A 26,709-nucleotide genomic window follows, 5' to 3' on the forward strand; every position below is an offset into this window, starting at 1 on the left:
TGATACTCAACTGAGAGAATGTTTTGGGGGAGCAATCAGACCTGTAAGGATACTAAAATCTGTTAAGAGTGCCTGGGAGCTTGGTTTCAGAAGATCCTATTCTAACATCTTTTTCTAGCACATCGCTTCATTACAAGCTAGTTGGCTGGGTCACGTACACTTTAGGCACCAAATTGGAGTCGCTTTTTAATAACTCAAGTTCTAACACATAGTTGTACTATTTTTCTTAAGGTTTTTCTATCAGATGTCCCACCATAATGATGTTGGTAAGTATGGAAGGATTAATAAAATATTTGTAGACAGAAATTATTGTATGCACATACAACAATGGTACTTTTTTGGAGGCATTTTTAAAAAAGTGTCAGGAAGAGGGAAGAGTCAGAGGTTTTACCCTACTTGCAAGCTAACAAGTTAGCCTGCCACAGTTACTTGATTCTGGTAGAAGATACAAGGCTTCTGAGTCAGAGACTTACAGAAATAGTAGTAACCAAGTATCAGCAATTTTGCACCGGTTCCCCAAGCCCCAATTCCCACCGGTCCATATAAAGATGGCCAGACATAACCTGCACCTGCAGTGTGTTGTATTACAAGAGAGGAGCCTTGAGCTTAAGGAAGCTGAATCTTTATTATACTGAGAGGAGGCTTGCCTTTCAAGGCTGTTCACTATACAAAATCTTTAAAAATGTTGCCCAGAACAAAGGGCAGTCAGTGTCTTGCTCATGAGACTTGCAGAACCACAAGAGACCCTTGAAGAATAGTTTCCTGAAAAGAACTGTAGTTTTAAACTAAATTGGGTACAAAAAGTATTGAATCTCATAAGATTTGATGTTAGTAATTTGCCAATTTGACATTGTGGTCAAATATCATTTTACTTCCAAGGCCTGATTCCAATCCTAACCCAAGAATCCTTGCAACCAAGTCAATCTAGAGTTAATTTGTCCCTCTGTATCCCCCTTCTCTTCTTTATTGTGAACTTAAGAAGGTAGCATATGTACTCTGATCTGATACAGAGTTTAATTATTCTGGAAAAAAATTTTATTACAAAATCAATGTAGAAAAAGTATAGACAACAATTGAACCACCCATAAACCTGCCACTATACACATAGATTTTTTTCTTGCAAAAATGAATTATACTATACACACTGTTTTGTGACTTGCTTCTTTAGTTTAAAACTGAGTGTCTTAATTTTATTGGTGAATAATACTCCATTACATGACTATGACATACATACTTTATTTAACTAATTCCTAATTCTTGAGTATCTATGTAGTATCTTGTTTCGTTATTGTAAAGCCCATAGGTTATTGTTAGACTATAGAAACATTGCAGACATAGTGAATATACATTCCTCAGGCTTTTGGAGAAAATAGTTAAATAACTTTTTTGGAATTTTAACATTGATTACAAAATAGATTTATGTCCTTCTAACTAATTCTTTGTGCATCCTTAATTTTTGGAGACATTTTTATTTCAAGTACAGCACTAAATCCCTGAATATTTATTAGCAACAAAAGATGGTATTCCTTTATTATTTAACATATAAAAATTTAAAAATGGAGCCTGGAGATTTCAATGTGATCACCCTAACACTTGTAAAATAGTTGATTTTATCCACTGGATAACAACTTGTTTTCACGTAAAATTCCCTGTTTTGTCTTTATTTAAGGTTTCTGTGTAATCAAAATTTTGTTTTTCCCATTGCCAATAAATGCTTTTCTGATGTAAGAGAAAACAGGATAATTAGAACACACAAATTAAAAATTTTTTAAATGCTTTTGTTAATTTTAGGAGTTAAGAAGATTCCATTCCTTTGCTCCAAACCAGAAGACTTTGTTCCTTACATACAGAGCAGGAGATGTGTTGGTTAGGAACAACTGACCAGTATTTAAAAGTGAAGATTTTTGTGACTGTTTAACCTTAACGCCCTATACTGAACTAAGATTAGTTGTCTTGGAAATACTACTTTGGGTAAGTATTTTTAATAGAGGTCTGTTCATGTGATGATTAAAGTGTTCATACTTGAGAAATAACAGAAATGTTGAGTGGTGAAAAAAGACAGATCTGAAATTAAGAAACCGTACACTTAGATAGAAATTAGTAGGTCAGCAATCAAACCATGTTAACTTCAGGCTTATGATGCATCTTACTATTTTGAGTTTAATAGTTCAAGAATTTCAGTAACTTGTAGCTAATTAAATAAATCCAGGCTTGAGACAATATTCAACCAACAATGAGTTAGTTACATTTGAACATTTTATTTCTAAATTGCTTGAATTGAGAATACTAAGAAAGCATGTTTAATTCAAAATATGCCAAGGTACGGTACTAATATGATAGTCAACTATGCCTTATTGCTATGTATTACGTTGTTTATGTGGAAAAGTGAATTTTGCACTCATATCTCTAGGAGCCAGGCAGGGAAACCTGTATTTGGCATTTAGAGATAAAGGAATTTATCTACCATCTAAATTCACCTAATCTTCTAGGTTGGTCATTCTCCAGATATTCTAAATGGAGAGACTCTCATGTGAGTCAGGAGCTCTATTCTCTGTCTTCTACTATCACAGTTATGGTTTTATGGTTATTGTGTACTTTGAGACTGATGAATATTTTTATGTAATTAAACATCTTTTTGCCAAAATGACCTACTTAATATTTTATTTTTCAACTGATGGATAGTCTTTATTCAGTTTCCTAGGTACTGTAGTATGGGACTTAAAAGTGAGAACTTTGGAGTCAGGCAGATCTGAGTGCAAAATTCCAGCTCTGCCACTTAAATAATACCTAACCACTTTAAGCTCTATCTAGCACATCTGTAAGATGAGGATAATAATAATTCCTACTTAATAGGGCAATGACAATTCAATGCGATAATGGTTGTAAAATTCTTAGCCCAGTGCCTGGCACATAGTGAGCCCTCAAAAATATTAAATATTTCTTAAACAAACAAAATATTCTTTTTGTTTGTTTATACACATTAATTGTAGCATTTCCTGGTTATACTGTAAAATTTCTTATCTTTTTTTACATGAAAATTTTCATTGATACCATCTTCTTTCCTTTTTGCATCAGATTTATAATTAATGAATTTCCTTATCTTCTATTGAGAACAGAGATTTAAGTAATTGTCAAGTCATTAGCAATGTTATTACTCAGATATAATCAGATTATTTGCCAGTGCAGAGCTAAACTATCTACAGCATGTAAATGAATATGTCAAATTACTAATAAAAGTTATTTCAAGTCTGAAGGAATTGAATGATCTCCAGTTCAAATAATTTGTTTAGAATTTCATGTGGAGCATCAGGCAATCATTTAATTATAACATTTCATCTGACATTAGCATTTAGAAGTTGATTTCAAGCTAAACATTTTTTTTTAAATTGTTTTACATTTTGTAAGATTTCATGTGGAAAAAATTTGATCAGGAATTTGATTAGTTCACAGTGAATCTATATTGACCATGACCTGTTATTTGATATGAGGATTATTGTAAATATTTTTTAAATGATAAAGTAAGTATAATTGTGCTTGCCAATATAATCATAAATAATAAAAAATATTAACCTAAATTTTTTTCTGTTCTTATATTATAGTGGTACAAATTAGACTTTAAGAGAATAGTAACATTTCATCTTTTCTGTCTGGATGGCTCCATAGTTTCATTCTGAAAGCTGAAAGTATCACCACAATAGGAACACTAATACTATGACTATGCTTCATAGATACTCTGTTTTTTCCTTCACATAATATACTCAAATGTGAACTTTGCTTCATGGGAAAAAAGTTAATCACTTTAACTTGTTTTTATTTTTCCTTTGTTTTAGCATATTGCCTGTTTCATGGTTAGCACTCAGTAATGTTTATTAAGTAAGCACAGAAGCTAGATCTGTGAAGCAGAGAATGTTTAGGGAATATTTCTCTTTTTTTCAGGGCACCCAAATCTATCTCTGGAACCATGAAAATATTGCTGGTTTTTGACTTTGATAGTACAATTGTAAATGACAATAGTGACACCTGGATTGTACAGTGTGCTCCAGAGAAAAAGCTTCCTATTGAACTACGAGATTCTTATCAAAAAGGATTTTGGACAGAATTTATGGGCAGAGTCTTTAAGTATTTGGGAGAAGAAGGTGTAAGAGAAGATGAAATGAAAAGAGCAGTAGCATCAATGCCTTTCACTCCAGGAATGCTGGAACTTTTAAATGTTATAAGAAAGAATAAGGATAAATTTGACTGTATCATTATTTCAGATTCAAATTCCATCTTCATAGATTGGGTTTTACAAGCTGCCAATATTCATGATGTGTTTGATGTAGTATTTACAAATCCAGCCTCTTTTGATAATAATGGTCATCTCACTGTGGAAAATTATCATTCTCATTCTTGCACTAGGTGCCCAAAAAATCTTTGCAAAAAAGCAGTTTTGGTAGAATTTGTAGATAAACAGTTACAGCAGGGAGTGAATTATAAACGGATTGTTTATATAGGTGATGGTGGAAATGATTTCTGTCCAGTAAGCTTTTTAAAGACCAATGATGTTGCCATGCCACGGAAAGGATATACTTTGCAGAAAACTCTTTCCAGAATGTCTCAAAATTTTGATCCTGTAGAATCCTCTGTTGTAGTTTGGTCTTCAGGTATTGAAATAATTTCTCATTTACAATTTCTAATAAAGAAGTAATATGCCAACAATTGAAATGTGTATCAGTTAAGATTAGGCTCAGTTGTTTGTAACTAAAATCCCAAATACTAGTGGGTTTAAAAAAGAAAGTTTTTTTTCGCTCACTTAAAAGAATTTCAGAGGTAAATATCTCAAGGCTGGTGTGTTGCTGTACCAACACTCTTATGGTCCAAAATTGCTTTTCCAACTCCAGCCTTCACATTAACATTCCAGCCAGCAAGAAAGAAGATGGTGAGGTTACACCCTCTTCTTTAAGGAATTTTCCCAGAAGTTGGAACCAACACTTCTGTTTAAATTCCATTGGCCAAAACTTAGTCACAATTCTCCCCTCCAAGTTTGGAAATTAGTGCTTTTACTTGAGGTGGTCATATGTCAAGGGAAAAAATCAGTGGAATACAGCACTGAGGTAGGTGAAAATAGCAGTCTCTACCAAAGGTGGCAGATAGGTAGATTATATAATTTTTATTCCAGAAAAAATAGTTGTATATTTTACTTTCTTAGATATTTATTTCAAAAGCCTATCTAGAGTTATATGTCTTAAAAATGAGCTTGATGCTTTATTCATATGAGAATAAAAGGCTCCCAAATGTATATAGTGTCCCACTCATAAATCAGTGTGTCTTAACAATAGAGATACAGTATCTGTTTCCCAGACTTTCACTAATTTCAGGCTTTCTTTTTGAAATGAAATACAAATTAAAGTTCTTCAAATATTTTAAATTAATATAAGCATCACAAAATAAAACTCCAGTGTGCTAGTTTAATGTGTGCTATTTCTATCTGGTGGTGCAGTATTGAATGATAAAATGTATCATTTGTAGCATGTTCAACATTTAAGAGACTACTTCATATAGGGATATTAGCAAAATATCAACTGATCAAGATAATTTCATAAATTCATGCCAATTTCTGAAGTCTCATTGTGTCATAGGCATAAATATCCAGTATATAATAATAATAATATGATTTTCTTTTCCAGATTGTGGAAAGCCACAAAAAATGATTGAGTATAATTTGTTGGGAAAAATTGTTACTCTCTAATCTGTTTTGCTAAGTTGAAGAAGCAAATCTTTGTGTTCCTTTAAAGTTGATAGGTTACGTTATGTTGAAACACATTTACACTAGTAGTTTGTCATTTGCCTACTTGTTGAGGCCAGTACAAATTAGAAATTATGGAAGGAAAGACCGAAAAAGACTTTGATTTACAGTAATGTTAGACCAAGTAAAAAAACAATGAAGACTCAAGAAGAAATAGAAGATCTCAACAGACCAATAACAAGTAAAGAGATTGAATCAATAATCAAAACCCTTCCAACAAAGAAAAGCCCAGGACCAGATAGCTTCACTGGTGAATTTTACCAAACATTCAAAGAAGAATTACCATCAGTACTACACAAACTCTTCCAAAAAACTGAAGAATGGGGAACACTTCCCAATTTATTCCATGAGGCCAGCATCACCCTAATACCAAAGCCAGATAAAGATTTCACAAGAAAAGATAATTACAGACCAATGTCCCTCATGAATATAAATACAAAAATCCTCAACAAAATACTAGCAGACTGAATCCAATAGCACATTGAAAGGATTATACACCATGAGCAAATGGGATTTATCCCAGGTTTGCAAGGGTAGTTCAACATAAGAAAATCAATTAATACACCACATTAATAGAAAGTAAAAAAACCACCGCATGATCACCTCAGTTGACACAGAAAAGGCATTTAACAAATCTTGGCACCCCTTCCTAATAAAAACACTCAGAAAACTAGGAGTGAAAGGTGTGATGAATTGAACTGTGTACTCAGGTTGAGCACGTTCCTGTTCTTGGTCTACATTTTCGTGGGTGTGGACCCATCGCAAATAAGATCTCCTCAAAATGTTATTTCACGTTAAGTGTGGCCTGGCTGAATCAGGCTGGGCTTTAGTCTGGATTGCTGGTGTTTTTTATCACCAAAGGGAAAGTCAGATGGAGAGAGAAGCCACAAGAGCCCCCAGAAGCTAGAAGGCAATGGAAGCTGGAAGAGAAAGGAGAAGATGCTGCCATGTGCATTTTTTTTAAAAAGCACTTTTATTCACACACCATGCAATTCATCCAACATGTACAATTAGTGGCTGCCAGTATAATCACAGAGTTGTGCTTTCATCATCACAGTCAATTTTAGAATTTCCTTGTTCCAAAAAGAAAAACCCCATACCCTGTATACCACCCTATTATTGACACTTACCATTAGTCTGGTACCTTTGTTACAATTGATGGAAGAATATAACATTACTGTTAACTATAGTCCATAGTTTGTGTCAGGTGTATTTTTCCCCATGTACCAATCTATTATTAGCTCCTTGTAATAGTGACGTAAGTTTGTTCTAGTTCATGGAAGAACATTCTTATATTTGTGCTATTAACCACCTTTGTCATCCACAACAGGGTTCAATATGTTATACAGTCCCATGTTTCATCCTCTAGCTTTTCTTCTGGTGGCATACACAACTGTGAACTTCCCCTTTCAATAACAATCAAACACAAGTCAGCGCTGTTAATTATACTCACGATAATGTGCTACCATCATCTCCATCCACTTCCAAACATTTACAGTCAACCTTGTTAAAAATTATGCAGAAATTAAGCATTTGCTCCCCATTCTCTAGCCTCCTTTGTCTTCTGGTAACCTAGATTCTGGATATTAACTCCATGAGTTTACTCATTACATTTACTTCATATTAGTGAGATCATATCATATTTGTCCTTTTGTGTCTGGCTTATTTCACTCAACATAATGTCTTCCAGGAACATCCATGTTGCATGCATAAGGACTTCATTTCTTCTTACTTCTGAATGATATTCCATCTTATGTATATATCACATTTTGTTTATCCATTCATCAGTTGATGGACTCTTCGATTGTTTCCATCCTTTTGCAATGTGAATAATGCTGCTATGAACATCAATGTGCGAATATGTGTTCACATCCCTGTTTTAAGATCTTCTGACTATATACCTAGTAGCAGGATTGCCAGATCACATGGCAGTTTTACATTTAGCTTCCTGAGGAACTACCACACAGTCTTCCACGGTGACTCTACCATTTTGCATTCCCACTAGCAGTGGATAAGTTTTCCTGTTTCTCCACATCCTCTCCAAAACTTGTAATTTTCTGTTTTTTGTTTTGTTTTGGATAATGGTCATTCTGGTTGGTGTGAAATGATATCTTGCAGTTTTGGTTTGCATTTCCCTAGTAGCTAGTGATATTGATCATCTTTTCATGTGATTTTTAGCCATCTGTATTTCCTCTTTGGAAAAATGTCTATTCAAGTCTTTTGCCCATTTTTAAATTGAGTTGTTTGTCTTTGGATTGTTGAGTTGTAGGATTTCTTTCTATATTCTGGATATTAAAATCTTATTGAATATGTGATTTCCAAATATTCTTTCACATTGAGTAGACTGCCTTATAACCTTTTTGACAGAGTCCTTTGAGGCACAAATTATTCAGTTTTGATGAGGTCCCATTTATCTATTTTTTTATTTTGTTGCTTGGACCTTGGGTATCAAGTCTGAGAAAACTCCACCTACCACAAGATCTTGAAGATGTTTCCCTACATTTTTTTCTAGGAGTGTTATGGTTATGTCTCTTATAATTAGGTCTTTGACCCATTTTGAGTTAATTTTTTGTATAAGGTTTGGGATAGGGGTCCTCTTTTCATTCTTTTGCATATGAATATCCAGTTCCAGACTTCCCTATCTTATTCTTTATGCTTTTCTAGGGTCTTCTTCATGTCCTTTATATCCTGAGCCATGACTTTGATATTTCTGTGCACCTCTTTGATTAATTGCCCATTATAAACCTGCCGAATCCCAAATTCCCCCAAGGCAGCTCTTGCCTGCAGGGCTGTGAAGAGTCATCTCCCCAGCCAACTGCCGTGATGGCTGCATGGGGTGTGGAAAGCTGCCCCATTCTGCACTTGTTTGCCTGCTCCAACCGCAGGTCCCTGGCACAGGGGCTCTTGGCTGCAGGTCTGCAAAGTGTTATCACCTAAGCCAAGTGCTGAGGAGAGTGCCAAGGCATGAAAGGCCACTCCCCTCTGCACTTGTCAGCTGGCTCCAACTGCCTATTCCCCAGCGGTGTTCTGGGCCAAACACTCACCGGTCTTAAAAGCAGTCTCTCAGCTTCTCCAAGTATACACTCACTATGGGTGCAGAAGTCCCTGCCCAGCCAAGGAAACCCTGGAACTGCTGTTCTGGAGCACTTTCTGTCCTTTACCTACTGTTTTTCATGGAGGAGAATTTTGCTGGAACTTCCTCTATCACAGGACTTGCCTTGAAGAAGTCTGTGACTGCAAAGGGGAAGCTAGGCCTGCTTATAATTGTGCCTAAGAGTCTCCCCTTGAATACCTCTTTGTTGCTCAGATATGGCCCTCTCTCTCTAGCTAAGCCACCTCGGCAGGTGATCTCCCTGCCCTCCCCCCATGTGGGATCTGACTCCCAGGGGTGTAAATCTCCCTGCAATGCAGGATATGACTCCCAGGGATGAATCTGGACCCAGCATCTTGGGATTGAGAACATCTTCTTGACCAAAAAGGGGATGTGAAATGAAATGAAATAAAGCTTCAGTGGCTGAGAGAATTCAAATGGAATAGAGAGGTCACTCTGGTGGACATTCTTACACACTATAGATACCACTTTTTAGGTTTTAATGTATTGGAATAGCTAGAAGTAAATACCTGAAACTATCAAACCCCAACCCAGTGGCCTTAATTCTTGAAGACGATTGTATGACAATGTAGCTTGCAAGGGGTGACAGTGTGATTTTGAAAACCTCCCTTTATCCAGTGTATGGATGGATGAGTAGAAAAATGGTGCAAAAAACTAAAGGAAATATAGGGTGGGGGTGATGCTATGGTGTTCTTTTTTCACTATATATTTTTTAAATTCTTATCACTTTTTCTGGTAGAGGAAAATGTTAAATAGATTGGGGTGATCAATGAACAACTACATGATGGTAATGTGATCAATTGATTGTAGATTTTGGACGATTGTATGGTGTGTGAATAAATCTTTAAAAATATTTAAAAAAAATTGAGGGAGAGCTTAAAATTTTGACAAACAAATGCTGAGAGAATTTGTTAAGAGGCCTGCCCTACAAGAAATACTAAAGGGAGTTCCACTGGCTGAGAAAAAAAGACAGGAGAGAGAGGCATGGAGAAGGGCACAGAACTGAAAAGTATTAGTAAGGGTAACTTAAAGAAAATACAGAGAAAGGGGAAAAAATAGATATGACAAATCAAAACTAAAGGATAAGGTGGCTGATTCAAGAACTGCCTTCACAGTATTAACATTGAATGTGAATGGATTAAACTCCTCAATTAAAAGATATAGATTGGCATAACGGATTAAAAAATATGAACCATCAGGATACTGTTTACAGAAGATTAATCTTAGACCCAGTGACACAAAGAGATTGAAAGTGAAAGGATGGAAAACAATATTCCATGCAAGCTAGCCAAAAGAAAGCAGGGGTAGCAATACTAATTGCAGATAAAATAGACTTAAAATGCAAGAATGTCATAAGAGACAAGGAAGAACACTATATACTAAAAAAAGGGACAATTCAGCAAGAAGAAATAGAAATCATAAATGTTAATACACCTAATCAAGTTCCTCCGAAGTACATGGACAAACATTGGCAAAATTGAAGGAAGCAACAGATGTTTTCACAGTAATCATGGGAGATTTCAATACACCACTCTCTCCTATTGATAGATCAAGCAGACAGAAAACCAATAAAGAAATTGAAAACCTAAACAAAGTGATAAAAGAATTGGACTTAACACACATATACAGAGCATTACATCCCAAATTACCAGAATATATATTCTTCTCTAGTGCTCATGGAATTTTCCTCAGGATAGATCATATGCTGGGGCATAAAACAAGCCTCTATAAATTTTAAAAAGATTGAAATTATTCAAAGCACATTCTCTAACCACAATGGAATGCAACTAGAAGTCAATAACCATCAAAGATCTAGAACATTCAGAAATATCTGGAGATTAAATGACACACTCCTGAGCAATCAGTAGGTCAAAGAAGAAATTGTGAGAGAAATTGCTAAATATCTAGAGATGAATGAAAACAAGAACACAGCATATCAGAATTTCTGGGATGCAGCAAAGGCAGTATTGAGGTATTGAAATTTATAGCACTAAATGCACATACTAAAAAGGAAGAAAGAGCTTAAATCAAAGAACTAATGAAAAACTGAAGAAACTAGAAAATGAACAGCAAACTAATCTTAAAGCAAATAAAAAAAAGAAATAACAAATGATTAGAGCAGAAATAAATGAGATGGAGCAGGAAAAAACAGAGAGAATAAATAAAACCAAAAGTTGGTTCTTTGAAAAGAACAACAAGATTGACAAACCTTTAGCTAGACTGACAAAGTCAAAAAGAGAGAAGACTCTAATAAACAAAATAATAAATGAGAGAGGGGACATTATTGTGGATCCTGAAGAAATTTTAAAAATTATAAGAGAATACTATGAACAACTGTATGCCAACAAATTAGACAATTTAGAGGGAATGGATAATTTCCTGGAGACACATGAATGACCAAGACTGACCAGAAAAGAAAAGAAGACCTCAGCAAACCAATCACAAGTAAAAAGATCCAATCAGTCATCAAAAAACTTCCTACAAATAAAAGCCCAGGGCCAGATGGCTTCACAGAGGAATTCTATGAAACTTTCCAAAAAGAACTGACACCATTCCTACTCAAACTCTTTCAGAAAATTAAAGAAAATGGAACACTGCCTACCTCATTTTATGAAGCCAACATCACTCTAATACCAAAACCAGATAAAGATTTTGCAAGAAAGGAAAACTACAGGCCAATCTCCCTAGTGGATATAGATGCAAAAATTCTCAACAAAATAGTTGCAAATTGAATCCAGAGACACATTAAAAAAGTCATACAGCATGACCAAGTGGTGTTCATCCCAAGCATGCAAGGGTGGTTCCACATAAAATCAATCAATGTAATACAACACATTAACAAATCAAAAGGGAAAAACCAAATGATCATCTCAATTGATGCTGGAAAAGCATTTGACAAAATCCAACATCCCTTTTTGATAAAAGCACTTCAAAATTTAGGAATTAGAGGAAACTTCCTCAATATGATAAAGGACCTATATGAAAAACCTACAGCCAGCATAGTACTCAATGGTGAGAGACTGAAAGCCTTTCGTCTAAGATCAGGAATGACACAAGGATGCCCACTGTCACCACTGTTATTCAACATTGTGTGAGAAGTTCTAGCCAGAGCAATCTGGCAAGATGAAGAAATAAAAGGCATCCAAATTGGAAAGGAAGAAGTAAAACCATCATTATTTGCAGGTGATACGATCTTATATTTGGAAACCCTGAGAAATTGATGACACAATTACTTGAGCTATTAAACAAATTCAGCAAAGCAGTGGGATACAAGATTAACGCACATAAGTCAGTAATGTTACTATACACTAGAAATGACCTAACTGAAGAGACACTCAAGAAAAAGATTCCATTCTCAATAGCAACTAAAAAAAATACCTAGGAATAAATTTAACCAAGGATGTAAAAGACCTCTATACAGAAAATTACATAACTTTACTAAAAGAAATGAAAGGGGACCTAAAGAGATGGAAAGATATTCCATGTTCATGGATAGGAAGGCTAAACATCATTAAGATGTCAGTCTCACCCAAACTGATCTACAGATTCAATGCAATTCCAGTCAAAATTCCAACAACCTACTTTGCAGTCATGAGGGGCAGGACTTCCAGGGGAATGAATCTCCTTGGAGACGTGGGACATGACTCCCAGGAATGAGCCTGGCCCTGGCAGTGATGGATTGAAAATGCATGCTCGACCAAAGGGGAAAAAAGAAAGGTAACAAGCTGAGGTCACAGTGCCTGAGAGATCCCAAATAGAGTTGAGAGGCTATCCTGGAGGTTTCTGTTAGGCAAGTTCCAGCTAAATATCCCAAATGGCCACAGTATGCCAGGCTCTTACCAAATGTAGTCCCCAAATACCTGGGCCCCTACCTGAGATTCTATAAAAGATCCACTCACTAAGTTTTATCTATCAGAAACTTAAATCCACCAGAGTGTTCCTATGCCAGACAAGTCCCAAAACTCAGATGCAGCCCCTTTCCCCATACTGTTGATACCCCCTTTCAATATGAACAGGTTAGGGTGCTCAATGCCTAGATATCCCTGAAGATGGAGAAAGAGATTAAGTGAGAGGAATGGGTAGCAACAAACAAGAGATTTAACAATGGTGTATGAATACTGAAACTTTATATGTGTGTATATGTGTGTGTGTGTGTGTGTGTGTGTATTTTTAGATGCTGTGGTGTTGGAAAAGCTGGAAGGGGATAAATGACATGGTGGAACTGTAATGTATAACATACTTTGAAATTTGCTCTATGGCCACTCATTGAATTGTACTTTGAAAGTCTTTGCCTTTCTCTATATATCCTATATTGCATAATAAGGAAGAAACTTAAACTGTGGAACTGTAACTCATAACAATTTTTGAAATTACTTATATAACTTCTTGTTGAGCTGTACATCAAAAGTTAACACCTTTCTGTATGTACATTATATTTTACAATAATGGAAATAGCTGAAGTTGTGAAACTGTGACTGTTGACTTTCTTAGAAATTTGTTTTCTAACTACATATTTTGAAAATTATCACTGTTATGTATATATGTTAAAGTTTACAATAAAAGTGTGTGTATATATATATCCAGTTCCCCCTGCACCATTTGTTGAAGACACTGTCCTGTCCCAGTTGAATAGACTTGATAACCTTGTCAAAAATCAATTAGCCATAAATGTGTGGGTCTATTTCTGAACTCTCAATTCAGTTCCATTGAGCAACATATCTATCTTTATGCCAGTACCATGCTCTTTTGACCACTGCAGCTTTGTAATATGCTTTAATGTCAGGCAGTGTAAGTCATCCAACTTCATTCTTTTTTCTCAAGATGTTTTTGGCTATTCAGGGGCCCTTGCCCTTCCAAGTAAATTTGATAATTGGCTTTTCCATTTCTGCAAAGTAAGCCATTGGAATTTTGATTGGGATTGCATTAAATCTGTAAATCATTTTGGATAGAATTGACATCTTATCTATATTTAATCTTCCAACCCATGAGAATGGAATTTCCCTTCATTTACTTAAGTCTTCTTTGATTTCATTTAGCAATATTTTGTAGTTTTCTGAATACAGGTAATTTACATCCTTGGTTAAATTTATTCCTAGATAATTGATTCTTTTAGTTGCTATTGTAAGTGGATTTTTTCTTGATTTTCTCCTGAGATTGGTCATTACTAGTGTTTGTGTGTTGATGTTGTATCCTGCCACTTTGCTGAGCTCCTTTATTAGCTCTAGTAGCTTTGTTGTAGATTTCTTGGAACTTTCTAAATATAGGATCATGTTATCTGCAAATAGTGAAAGTTTTACTTCTTTACTTCTAGGAGATTTGTTTGAAAATCCTTTTCTATTTGGAGCCTTTTATTTACTTTTCTTGCCCAATTGCTCTAGCTAAGACTTCTACCGGGATGTTGAATAAGAGTGGTGACAGCGGGCATATTTGTCTTGTTCCCAATCTTAGAGGGAAAGCTTTCTGTCTTTCACCATTGAGTATGACATTAGCTGCGGGTTTTTTCACATATGCCCTTTATCATGTTGAGGAAGTTTCCTTCTATTCCTCTCTTTTGAAGTGTTTTTATTAAGAATGGATGCTGGGGAGAGAAACTAAGATGGTGGCTAGGTGAGACAGGGCAAAAAGACACCTCCATGAGAAAGACTAGATAAAAACCAGAGAGTGACCCAAAATACCAGTTACAGCGATGCGCCAGCTGGACGAGGTCTGCTAGTTCCAAAGGGGCCATATACTTGGTGAAACCAGGAGCCTGCATTCTGAAACAGGTGAGTGAGCTGGCTGGAAGACCCGCAGCCGTGCGGCGGTCTGGGGAAGCCAGGGTTTGCTGTTTGGAGACCGACGGGCTCTTTTTAGAGAAAAAAAAAGGGAAAAACCCAGAAGCAGCTGCAGCTGTGATAGTGGGAACCACACATAAAACACAGCAAGAGGGGGCTGGGCCGGCCTCTCGGTGTCTGGCCTGGAAGATAGCCCGCTGCAGATACCGTTGGAGCTGGGGGAACGGAGGGGAGAGCCGGAAGCAGAAACCCCGCGGCTAGCAGCTGGCTCCCTGGAGGGCTGGATGAACTCCTGCCCGGGGCCATGCCCACAGCCCAGAGCCCCGCCAGTTGTCCTGGAGCTGGGAAGGAGGAACTGTGTGAGGAGGGGGGTGTGGAGACACCCCATTCGGCCATCTTTGCATCAAGCTGAAAGCGCTCCGGCACGGCACAGCGGCCCGGGGCTTCCCTTGAGGGATGGCGTGCACTGGTGACATAGCACGGCATTCCCTTGGCAGAGGTCTTGGAGGATCGCGGCTGGGCGGGGGGACCCACTCGGAGAACCCAGGGACACTATGCCAAGTCCGGTGGTTTGTGGGACAGTGAGAGAGAGGGTCTGGGGCTGAAATGAAATGAAGGCTTAGACTCTTGCGGCGGCCTTGAATCTCCGGGAACCTGAGGGATTTGAATATTACAGCTGTCCTTCCTTCCTGGCCACCTGTACACACGCCCCACATTCAGGGCAGATGGCTCCAGCAACACACCCAAACTGAGTTCTCCAACTGAACCCCACAAGAATCATTTCCCCATACACCGCGGGGACAAGGTGGAGAACTGACTTGAGGGGTATAGGTGACTCACAGATGCCATCTGCTGGTTAGTTAGAGAAAGTGTACACCACCAAACTGTGTTTCTGGAAAATTAGATAGGTATTTTTTTTTTTAACAACTTGAAAGAACCCTATCAAGCAAAGCAAATGCCAAGAGGCCAAAAACAACAGAAAATCTTCATGCATATGATAAAACCAGATGATATGGAGAATCCAACTCCAAACACACAAATCAAGGTATCAGAAGAGATAAGGTACCTCGCACAATTAATCAAAGAACTACAATCGAGGAATGAAAACATGGCAAAGGATTTAAAGGACATAAAGAAGACCATGGCCCAGGATATAAGCGACATAAAGAAGACCCTAGAAGAGCATAAAGAAGACATTGCAAGAGTAAATAAAAAAAATAGAAGATCTTATGGAAATGAAAGAAACTGTTGGCCAAATTAAAAAGGATGCTGGATATTCACCATACAAGACTAGAGAAAGCTGAACAACATCTCAGTGTCCTAGAAGTCCACAGAACAGAAAATGAAAGAACAAAAGAAAGAATGGAGAAAAAAATCAAAAAAATCGAAATGGATCTCAGGGATACGATAGATAAAATAAAACGTCCAAACTTAAGACTCATTGGTGTCCCAGAACGGGAAGAGAAGGGTAAAGGTCTAGAAAGAGTAGTCAAAGAAATTGTTGGGGAAAACTTCCCCAACCTTCTACACAATATAAATACACAAAACATAAATGCCCAGCGAACTCCAAATAGAGGAAATCCAAATAAACCAACTCTGTGGCATATTCTGATCAGACTCTCAAATACTGAAGAGAAGGAGCAAGTTCTGAAAGTAGCAAGAGAAAAGCAATTCACCACATACAAAGGAAACAACATAAGACTAAGTTGTGACTACTCAGCGGCCACCATGGAGGCGAGAAGGCAGTGGCATGACATATTTAAAATTCTGAGAGAAACATTGCCAACCAAGAATACTTTATCCAGCAAAACTCTCCTTCAGATTTGAGGGAGAGCTTACATTTTTCACAGACGGACAAATGCTGAGAGATTTTGCCAATGAAAGACCTGCCCTATTTCAGATACTAAAGGAAGCCCTACCAACAGAGAAACAAAGAAAGGAGAAAGAGATATAGAGAATTTTAACTGACATATATGGTACCTTACATCCAAAATCACCAGGACACTCATTTTCCTCCGGTGATCATGGATCTTTCTCCAGAAGGGACCGTAAGCTGGGACATAAAACAAGCCTCAAGAAATTAAAAAAAAAAAAATTGAATATACTCAAAGCACATTCTCCAACCACAATGGAATACAAATATAACTCAATAATTTTTGAACTGTAACTCCACTATTTACTTCCTACATGATATAAAATACAGAAACTCTAATGACAAATCAGTGGTTTTGGACTCAATGTAAAATATGTAATTTTAGACAACTATATAAAGGTGGGGGAATGGAGGAGTATAGGAACATAGTTTATGTGTCCTATTGAAGTGCAGGTGATATCAAAGAAAAACAAGATTGACATGGATTTAAGAGGTTAATTTTAAGCCCCACAGTAAACACAAAGAAATTATCAGAGAATATAACCATAGAGATGAAAAGTAGAGTTTGGGTTAAGAGAAATGGGGGAAGGGGCAATGAGGAGTTAAGAGATGAGTGTAGGCTTGCTGTTTGAGGTGAAGGGAAATTTCTAGTAATGGATGGTGGGAAAGAGCATTACAACATTCTAAATGTGATTAATCCCACTAACGGAAGGCTAGGGAGGGGTTGGAATGGGAAGATTTAGGCTGTATGTATGTTTCCACAATTGAAAAAAAAAAAAAGACAGTCTAAATAGATGACAATTGAATGCCAAGGATGAACTTGGATGGGACAGGAGGATAGAGGACAGGTGGCTCAAAGGGACACAGTTGAGACATAAAGAAAAGGAAATATAGAATGTAAACTTTGTATCATTGTTGAATCTCTTGTACTTCTTAGCTGCACTTAATGGGATTGCATAAAAGAATGTTCTTGTTCATGGGAAGTGTATACGTGAATTATAGTGTATGTTCAAGGATGTGCGCAACTAGCTTTCATATGTTCAGAAGACAGAGCGGTAGATGATGGATGATAGATAGGGAGGGAGGAAAAGAAATAGCGATGTGATAGCATGTTAAAGTTGGTGGATTGAGCTATCGGGGGAGGGGGGTCAGGGTATGATGGAATTCTGTGTATGGGGTTAGTATTGTTTTTGCAACTGTTCCTATAACTTTGAATTTATTTCAAAAATAAAAAAAGAAAGGATGCTGGATTTTGTCAAGTGTTTTTTCTGTGTCAATTGAGTTGATCATGTGCTTTTCCCTTTCAATTTGTTAATATGGTGTATTACATTTATTGATTTTCTTGTGTAGAACTACTCTTGTATACCTGGCATAAAACCCACTTGATCATGGTGTATGATTCTTTTAGTGTGTTGTTGGATTCAATTTGCAAGTATTTTGTGGAGAATTTTTGCATCTATGTTCATTAGAGAGATTGGTCTGTAATTCCCTTTTCTTGTGGTATCTTTATCTGGCTTTGGTATTAGGATGATGTTGGCTTCATAGAATGTGTTCGGTTGCCCTTCTCTTCAATTTTTTGGAAAGTTTGAACAGGAATGGTATTAATTCTTCTTGGAATTCTTGGTAGAATTCATCTGTCTGTTAAGTCTAGTTCATTTATCATTTTATTCAAGTTCTTTGTTTCCTTGTTGATCCTCTGTCTAGGTGTTCTATCTATTGATGAGAGTGGAGTATTGAAGACTCCAATTATTAGTATAGAGACATCTATTTCTCCTTTCAGTTTTGCCATTGTTTGCCTCATGTATTTTGGGGGACCCTGGTTAGGTGCCTAAATATTTATGATTGCTTTTTCTTCTTGGTGGATTGCCCCTTTTATTAATACATAGTGACCTTCTTTATTTCTTATACATTTTTTTGCCTTTAAAGTTTATTTTGTTTGATATTCGTATAGCTACCCCAGTTCTTTTTTGATTACTGTTTGCATGGAATATCTTTTTCCAGCCTTTTACTTTCAACCTATTTGTAAATTTGTGGCTAAGGGGAGTCTCTTGTAGACAGCATATAGATGGATCATATTTTTTTTACCCATCCTGCCTGTCTGTGTCTTTTGACTGGGGAGTTTAATCTATTAACATTCTATGTTATCACTGTACAGGCAGTACTTCAACAATTTTATTATTTATATCTATTTTTTCTCTTTTTATCCTTTTAGTTACCCTTACTGATAATCTTCATTTCTACACTCTCGTTGCCTGTCCCTTCTTTTCAGCCTGCAGAACTCCTTTTAGTATTTCTTTGTAGGGCAGAACTCTTGTTAATGAACTCTCTCAGCTTCTGTCTATCTGTGAATAATTTTAACTCTACCTCAAGTTTGAAGGGCGGTTTTGCAAGATAAAGAATTCTTGACTGGCAGTTTTTCTTTTCAGCACCTTAAAGATATCGGACCACTGCCTTCTCGCTTCCATGGTTTCTGATGAGAAACCAGTGCTTAATCTTATTGCGGCTCCCTTGTAACTGATGAATTGCTTTTCTCTTGGTTCCTTCAGAATTCTCTCTTTATCTTTGCTAGTTGACATTCTGAATAGTATGTGTCTTGGAGTGGGTCTATTAGAGTTTATTCTGTTTGGAGTACATTGAGCTTCTTGGATTTGCATATTTATGTCTTTTATAAGGGTTGGGAAATTTTCAGCCATTTTTCCCTCAAATATTCATTCTGGCCCTTTTCCCTTCTGGGACACCTATCATGTGTATGTTTGTGAGCTTTGTATTGTCAATCATTTCCCTGAGACCCAGCTCAAATTTTTCCATTCTTTTCTCCATCTGCTCTTTTGTCTGTTCGAATTCACATGCTCTGTCTTCTAGGTTGCTTGTCCTTCCTTCTGCTTTTTTTTCAAAACTGCTGTTGTGTGTCTCTTGTGAATTTTTTATTTCCTCTATTGTGTCTTTAATTCCCATAACATCTTTTATTTTTCTTTGTATGCTTTCAAATTCTTCTTTATACTCACCCAATGTCTTCTTCATATCCTTTCTCTCTTTAGCTATCTCCTTGAATTGATATAGGAGATTTGTTTGAACATCTTTGATTATTTGTTCCAAATTCTGTATCTCCTCTGAGTTTCTTTGACTGAGCTATATATTTTAATTTCTTAGTATGTCTTGTAATTTTTTCCTAGTATCTGGGTATCCGATTATCTTGATGAAATTATTTTGAAGATTAATTTCCCTCTCTTATCTAAGATTTTGTTGTTGATTGGGTTTATGTAAAGCTCTTTCGGCAGTTGTTTCATCACTATTTCCCAGCCAAAACAGGGCCAGGGTCCCACACAGGGGGTGCAGAGCAGTTCCAAAGGGCCCTGAGGAGAGGGTCTGTAAAGCAGCTTCCCAAGACTGTCATAGTGACACGCTTGGCCGTGGCTCCCTGTGCCCAGCCCCCACCCTTGAGTCCAGCCGCTTCTGGTCAGCCTGGTTCCTGCCTGGCAGGCTGCTGCAGATGGTGAGAGGGAAGGCCTCACAACCTGGGAACAGGGGGGCACTTGGCACAGTTCTGATTTGTTTGCTGGCAAAATTGCTCCTCTGGGTTCCACAGCCTTGGCCTATTCCGGACAGATGCCAGCAGCACCTGTGGTGCCATTGTTTCCACCCACTTCAGAAGCAGGGGCACAGAGGGCTAAAAAAATAGCTTTCCTCTGTAGGACCACTGGGAATAGGTTGTCGAAGATTGCCATCTGCTGGGCAGGCTGGGACTTACTAGCCTTTTAAATCACGCTTTTAAATCTAAGAAAAACTAACTTTTGAAACCCACCATTATCCATTTAAAAATATATAAACAGTTGTTTTTTAAGAGTGGGAAATTATCTCATTATTTTTTTCTTCTTGAGCTCATATTTCCCTACTACTTCTCCCAGAGAATGTTATCCTACTGAAAATACAGGCAGTCCTCATTTTGCATAGTAGTGTAGGACTCTAAAAAATGACTACACAAGCTGAAACTGGGCAAAGTGATCCTAATAATCAATGGGAAAAATTACAATTGTTCTGTGACAGTTTTTGTTGGAACATAAAAACTGTCTTACCATCAGTTATAAATATATAGGGAAGCGAAAAACATAATATATCTAATGTTTACTTAGTATATTGTAATTTAAAGCATTAGAAACACTGAGAAAGTTTTTATTTCTTCATAAAAATAACCATTGACAGTAGTTTAAAACAGTTCTTGCTTTCTTCTCATATAACTTACTGTGCAGAGTGACCAGTTTTCTATGCATAAGTGAATTGTCATCCTCTTTTCTAAGTTTGGATTAGCTTCCAACATTTTATCCTTTGCACTTCAAGGTCCTGAAGTATCTCAAAAGTCTTTTACTGTGAATTTTTTTTTTTTTTTTTTGCCAGCATCACTTCCTCCAGCACATCTTCATCCTTTTCCCCACAACCACTTTTTCCTCATTTATGTTAATAAGTTCACTTTCACTAAGTTCCTCTGACTGCACATCTAGAGACTCTTGAATGATGGCATGTCAGCATTACCATGATCAGCAGTTTCTTGTTTAGCTTTATTATGTTCAATTCAAATTTCACTTGCAGAATCAACACATTCATTTCTTTGCTGCACTTTCATCTTTGTTGGCCAATTTCCTCTTTTACCTATTTTTATAAAAAAAACACTAACAGACAAGGAGGCAATACAACTATAAGCTTTGCTGTCTGTATATGAACTGAATAAGGGATGGGCAGGACAACTCACTGACAGACTTTGAAATAAGAGATACACCAATCATAATGTGTTATGTTATTTTTGTAGTAATTTGTGGATGGAAGAGGTAGCATCAGAGTTTGTACTTTGCAATTACTCACAATTAATATACCATGGTAACTTATTTGAACCATGTTGTTGGGGGACTTAAATCTTGGTAACTTAAACTGATGCATATTAGATCCATTGGAAGTAAGGACTGACTTTATATTTTTATGTATGAAAGTCTTTTATTAATCACCTCTTAAACTTCTCTGCAACAAAAATGTGCATAAATTAAACTTTTATATCCTTTATACTTAAGTATTTAAAAATTTGGTCTTGATTAACATTACAATTATTATAATTGATAAAACAACTTAAATATGTTTAAACCGAAAGTAACAACTTCTAAGATTATTTCCATCTGAAGATTGGGGCTATTTTCTTTTTAATTCATTTTTATTGAGATATATTCACATATCATGCAGTCATACAAAGCATACATTCAGTTGTTCACAGTACCATTATATAGTTGTGCGTTCATCACCAAAATTAATTTTTGAACATTTTCATTATCACACACCCAAAAATAATAAGTATAAAAATTAAAGTGAAAAAGAACAATTAAAGTAAAAAAGAACACTGGGTGCCTTTTTTTTCCCCCCATTTTTCTACTCATCCATCCATACACTGGACAAAGGGGAGTGTGGTCCATATTGCTTTCCCAACCACATCGTCACCCTTCATATGCTACCTTTTTATACAATCGTCTTCAAGATTCATGGGTTCTGGGTTGTAGTTTGATATTTCAGGTATTTACTGCTAGCTATGCCAATTCATTAGAACCTAAAAGGGGTTGTCTATATTGTGCCTAAGAGTGTCCACCAGAGTGACCTGTCAGCTCATTTTGGAATCTCTCTGCCACTGAAGCTTATTTCATTTCCTTTCCATCCCCCTCTTGGTCAAGAAGATGTTCTCTATTCCACAATGCTGGGTCTAGATTCCTCCCCAGGAGTCATATTCCACCTTACCAGGGAGATTGACTCCCCTGGGTGTCAGATTCCACTGTGGGGGGAGGGCAGTGAGTTCACCTGCCAAGTAAGCTTAGCTAGACAGAGGGCTGAGCAACAAAGAGGCATTCGGGAGGAGACTCTTGGGCACAATTATAGGCAGGCCTAGCCTCTCCTCTGCAGCAACAGTCTTCCTGAGGGCAAGTCCCGTGGTAGAGGGCTCAGTCCATCAAACCACCAGTCCCCTATGTCTGTGAGCACATCAGCAACCATTGAGGTGGGGAAGCCCAGCACCCCTGCATTCTCCACCAGCTCCTCAAGGGGGCTCTGCATGTTTTTTTCATTTTTTTTTTAAATTAATTCTTTTTTCTTTAAATTAACTATATCAAAAAAAAAAAAAAACATACAATAAAAAAAATTGCAAACAAACCATAACATAACAAGGAAGTAAGAGAAAGAGAAAGACAACTAGCCTAAAATAACTACTTTTCTTCCAACATGTTCTTACTCTACCCAAGAAAATAACCTAATATAGCAACATTTCTGTGAACTTGTTCCTACTATACCCATCAGAAATTAACAAACCATAGTCATTCCTGGGCATTCCCAGAATGTTAAATTTATCCATGAGAGCTTATCTGTTCTTATTGGGTTATTGTTCCCCTTTCATTAATTGCTCTTTATCGCTAGTTCCCCTACATTCTACATTATAAACCATTTATTTTACATTTTTCAAAGTTCACGTTAGTGGTAGCATATAATATTTCTCTTTTTGTGCCTGGCTTATTTCACTCAGAATTATGTCTTCAAGGTTCATTCATGTTGTCATATGTTTCACGGCATCGTTTCTTCTTAGTGCCGTGTAGTATTCCATGGTGTGTATATACCACATTTTATTTATCCACTCATCTGTTGAAGGACATTTGGGTTGTTTCCATCTCTTGGCAATTGTGAATAATACTGCTATGAACATTGGTGTGCAGATATCTGTTCGCGTCACTGCTTTCAGATCTTCCAGGTATATACCAAGAAGTGCAATTGCTGGATCGAAGGGTAACTCTATATCTAGTTTTCTAAGGAATTGCCAGACTGTCTTCCAGAGTGGCTTAATTTAGATCATATAACATTGACTGAGTATTGCTTTTTGCTGGAATGAGACAGGGTTCAGGATCAGTGATTCCTGGTTTTCATTTTTACAGTGTAATAATCCCTGAGAAAATGTGTTCACATAGACAAATAGATCGGAATGGAAGGAGTTTTATTATAACAGTGCCACTTGTTTCTTGAATTCATTCCAATTTATTTCTCAAAAATACTCTTTCATTTTTGTTGAAAAGAAGGGAATTGGAACATTCTGACTTGGAAAAGTACTTGTTACCTGGTTATTAGAATGCTCATTTTCTTATTTTCTAGGAAGCATACCAAGATATATCAGATCCAGGGCAGTCACATAAAGTTATGCTGGTTGTGTGTTGTACAGTCCCTAAGGTCAGTATTCATATTGTACTTTACTTGAGTGGCATGCACTGGAATTGTGTAATGTACAACTTACACAGCTGTATGTGGTAGTCTTTTAAAGTACGCCTACTTTTTTTTTCTTTACTTAGCAGTAACTTGTTTAATTCAGTATGTAAATGAAATATACAAAGTTCCTATATATATTCTCCATCTACACATGTTGATAATGATATCACAATTGCATATCAAACATTTAATGACATGGCTATATTTAGTGGAAAGATGTACTAATAAAGTAGAAATAATAAATAAAATAGTTATTTTTAGAAACCACGAGTTCTTTAAAAGGTGAAGTGTGTTGCCAACAAAGCATATAACTCTATGCCAAGCTCAATATCTGCCAAGAGTCATTCATGTCTCATCTCTTTGGTGACTCTATTTCCTGAAGATTGGGATTCACAGATGGCACATCTGTTTTCTTGAACACTGTCATTAACTTATTTAACTTATGAATACTAATTATATGTTTCTGAATGCATCAAATTTACTGGCATTTGCAATAGTCTCTTTGATAAAGCATGTGGTAAAGAGAACTGTTCCTGGCACTTCCTGTTCTTCTTGCAGCAAGTTGAAGGATATGCTGATACACATCTTTGAGCAATAATTCACAACCAGGGAACGTCAGGCAATAGAAGGAAAAGTTTTCATTGGTCCCTGCAACAATTTAAAATAACTCTGCTTAAGTGACAATAAAGTGAATTCTATTTTCAAAAATCATCTATTGTACTTTTTTTTTTAGTTAAGTGTCCTCATTTATTTTTTCCTATTTTAATTCCTGATATGGGAAAATCACTGTATAAAGGGAAGAGAGTTTAATTATGGTTAAGAACAATTTCAGATTAGCAAAGTACTAAGTTTTAGCCAAAGCAAAAAGTTATTACTTTTATTATTATTTAAAAAGTTATTCATTTTATTGAGATATATTCACATACCACACAGTCATACAAAATAAATCGTACATTTGATTGTTCACAGTACCATTACATAGTTGTACATTCATCACCAAAATCAATCCCTGACACCTTCATTACCACACACACAAAACATCTATTGCACTTGTAAGTTTTAGACATCCCTATGCTGTTAGGTAGCGCTCATAATGTTTTTATACATCAGACTTGGCAAACAGCAATTATAGCCACAAACATAATAGTCATCTCCATATTTCAGTGGCAAAAATGGAAAGAAACACCATCTTCAATCAGTCATGCTCATATCCTTGAATGGCAACACTGACAATAACATCACTATCCATTTTGAAGGCTAAACTGTCTACAGTTACAATTAATTACAAAGCTCATGATTTTCTGAAGAAATGTCAATAAGATACTGATTTTTAAATTGACATTGTGATGGAGAGTTAAGCATAAACATCCCTTCATTATAATAGCTAACATTTGCATGCCGTAAGTGCTTTCACATTCATCATTTTATTTTATCTTTTCAATAACTATGATTAGGTTGAGAAAATATTGTAACTTGCTCAAGGCTACATGTTAGATGAGTGGCAGGGATGAACTTTCAGCCTGAAACTAAATCTCATATGCTTTCCTTCTCCACCAAACTGTTTACCAGATGTTGAGAAGTTAAATCTTTCATTTCTCTTCCATTTGCAGCTCAACACACATTCTCTTAACTCTGCAGAAAAATCACTTGGTGCCCTTTATTAGAAAGCAGATTCCTTGGACTCCACCCCAGAGATTATGATTCAGAAATCTGGGTGGTGGTGGTAGTGGGATGCACTGCTGCATAACCAGGATCCCATATAATTCAGTTGAGATGGTCTGATCTATGGAATTCAGTGTTGACCACTAGAATGAGAACAAACAGGCTTTTTGTCCAGAGCTTGCCAAAGCAAGAGGGTCAGCCACCATCTTTAGCTTTTAGCAGAGGTTCAAAGGCAGGCTGGGGAGTGGGAAAATTTTGTAGTGAAAAAAAAAAGGGACGGTCTTAGATATGCACTGATTGGAGGTTGTTGGGCATGGGGAAACTACAGAGGAGCTAACTAGAAGCTGGACATCTTATGTGATTGGTTCAGGGAGTATATTTGACTTTCTCTGGTTGGTCCCGAGTTGGAAGTAGGGGTATAAATAGGGAAGTTGGCGGTATTGACCAAGTCCTGACAGTTCTGGTCCAATTGCTTCAGAGGTTGTAGTTTAGCTTCTTGGGCATCATATATGGTTCATTCTGTTGTCACATATAGTTGGCCATTGTCCATTTGCACATTCTACCTTTCAGACCATACTCTGAGAAACACACTGACCGTCGTGGTAGTTTCATCTAGCCCTCCTCCCTTAAGATGGCTAGACTGAGCTCCATGAGAGCTATGGGCCATCCCTCACCACTCTATTACCAGAGCTTAGTTCTGTCAGACACTCAGAAAGCATTTAATAAAACCATGCTAGAGAGTGAATGTCGATAAATGAAAATATTTGATCTTGTCTTTTGTTGGAATAAGAAAAGAAACTTTCTGCTGTAGCAGGGGGACGACTTTACCTGATTGGGCTGGCCATCACTAGGAAGAAAAGTTGAAGGCTGCTCCTTCCAGTTACGCGGCTCTAGGCTCTAAATGCGGTAACCTGAATCCTAGTACAACAGGGACTTGGCTTTGGCCCTGGCTGGCCCCAGCTTTTCTCAAAGATTCCAGGTTAACCCATGGTGTGCCAATCAGCCCCGGATTGCTCTGCTGGGGGTGAGATGGCGTTTACGGAAAGCTGTCCGCAACTTCTGGCAACCCTAACCCTAGAACTTTAGTTTTGCTACACTCACTCTACACTTTCTCCTCCACCTCTCCCCTCACCCTTAGGGCGCAGCCTGGCGAGAACTATTGAGGAAGGGGAAAAGTCTCTCCTCCCCCCATATGGTCTTAATTACGGACCTAAAAAGTTCGCTTAGCAGAGAA

At 36.9% G+C, this 26,709-nt stretch overlaps 2 protein-coding genes across 2 annotated transcripts in view; both read left to right on the top strand.

Annotated features, from left to right (window-relative positions):
• The first annotated feature begins 1,837 nt into the window (after window positions 1–1,837).
• PHOSPHO2 (phosphatase, orphan 2) lies at window positions 1,838–4,695 on the top strand. The gene is made up of 2 exons (XM_037849455.1): window positions 1,838–1,971; window positions 3,937–4,695. Exon 2 carries the CDS (start codon window positions 3,962–3,964, stop codon window positions 4,685–4,687), a length of 726 nt encoding a protein of 241 aa, XP_037705383.1. The 5' UTR covers window positions 1,838–1,971; window positions 3,937–3,961; the 3' UTR covers window positions 4,688–4,695.
• The window catches only part of LOC119544213 (kelch-like protein 23), a 37,430-nt gene continuing 12,564 nt past the window's right edge, over window positions 1,844–26,709 (top strand). Inside the window, exons 1-2 of the mRNA XM_037849452.1 lie at window positions 1,844–1,971; window positions 23,703–23,777. The gene's annotated coding sequence lies outside the window, so the exon portion shown is untranslated. The remainder of the gene's footprint in view (window positions 1,972–23,702; window positions 23,778–26,709) is intronic.

The sequence above is a fragment of the Choloepus didactylus genome, chromosome 9, assembly GCF_015220235.1.
Source record: "Choloepus didactylus isolate mChoDid1 chromosome 9, mChoDid1.pri, whole genome shotgun sequence".
NCBI lineage: Eukaryota > Metazoa > Chordata > Mammalia > Pilosa > Megalonychidae > Choloepus > Choloepus didactylus.

Coding starts and splice junctions, on each gene's coding strand:
- PHOSPHO2 (XM_037849455.1), top strand. CDS start 3,962: ATGAAAATATTGCTGGTTTTTGACTTTGATAGTACAATTGTAAATGAC.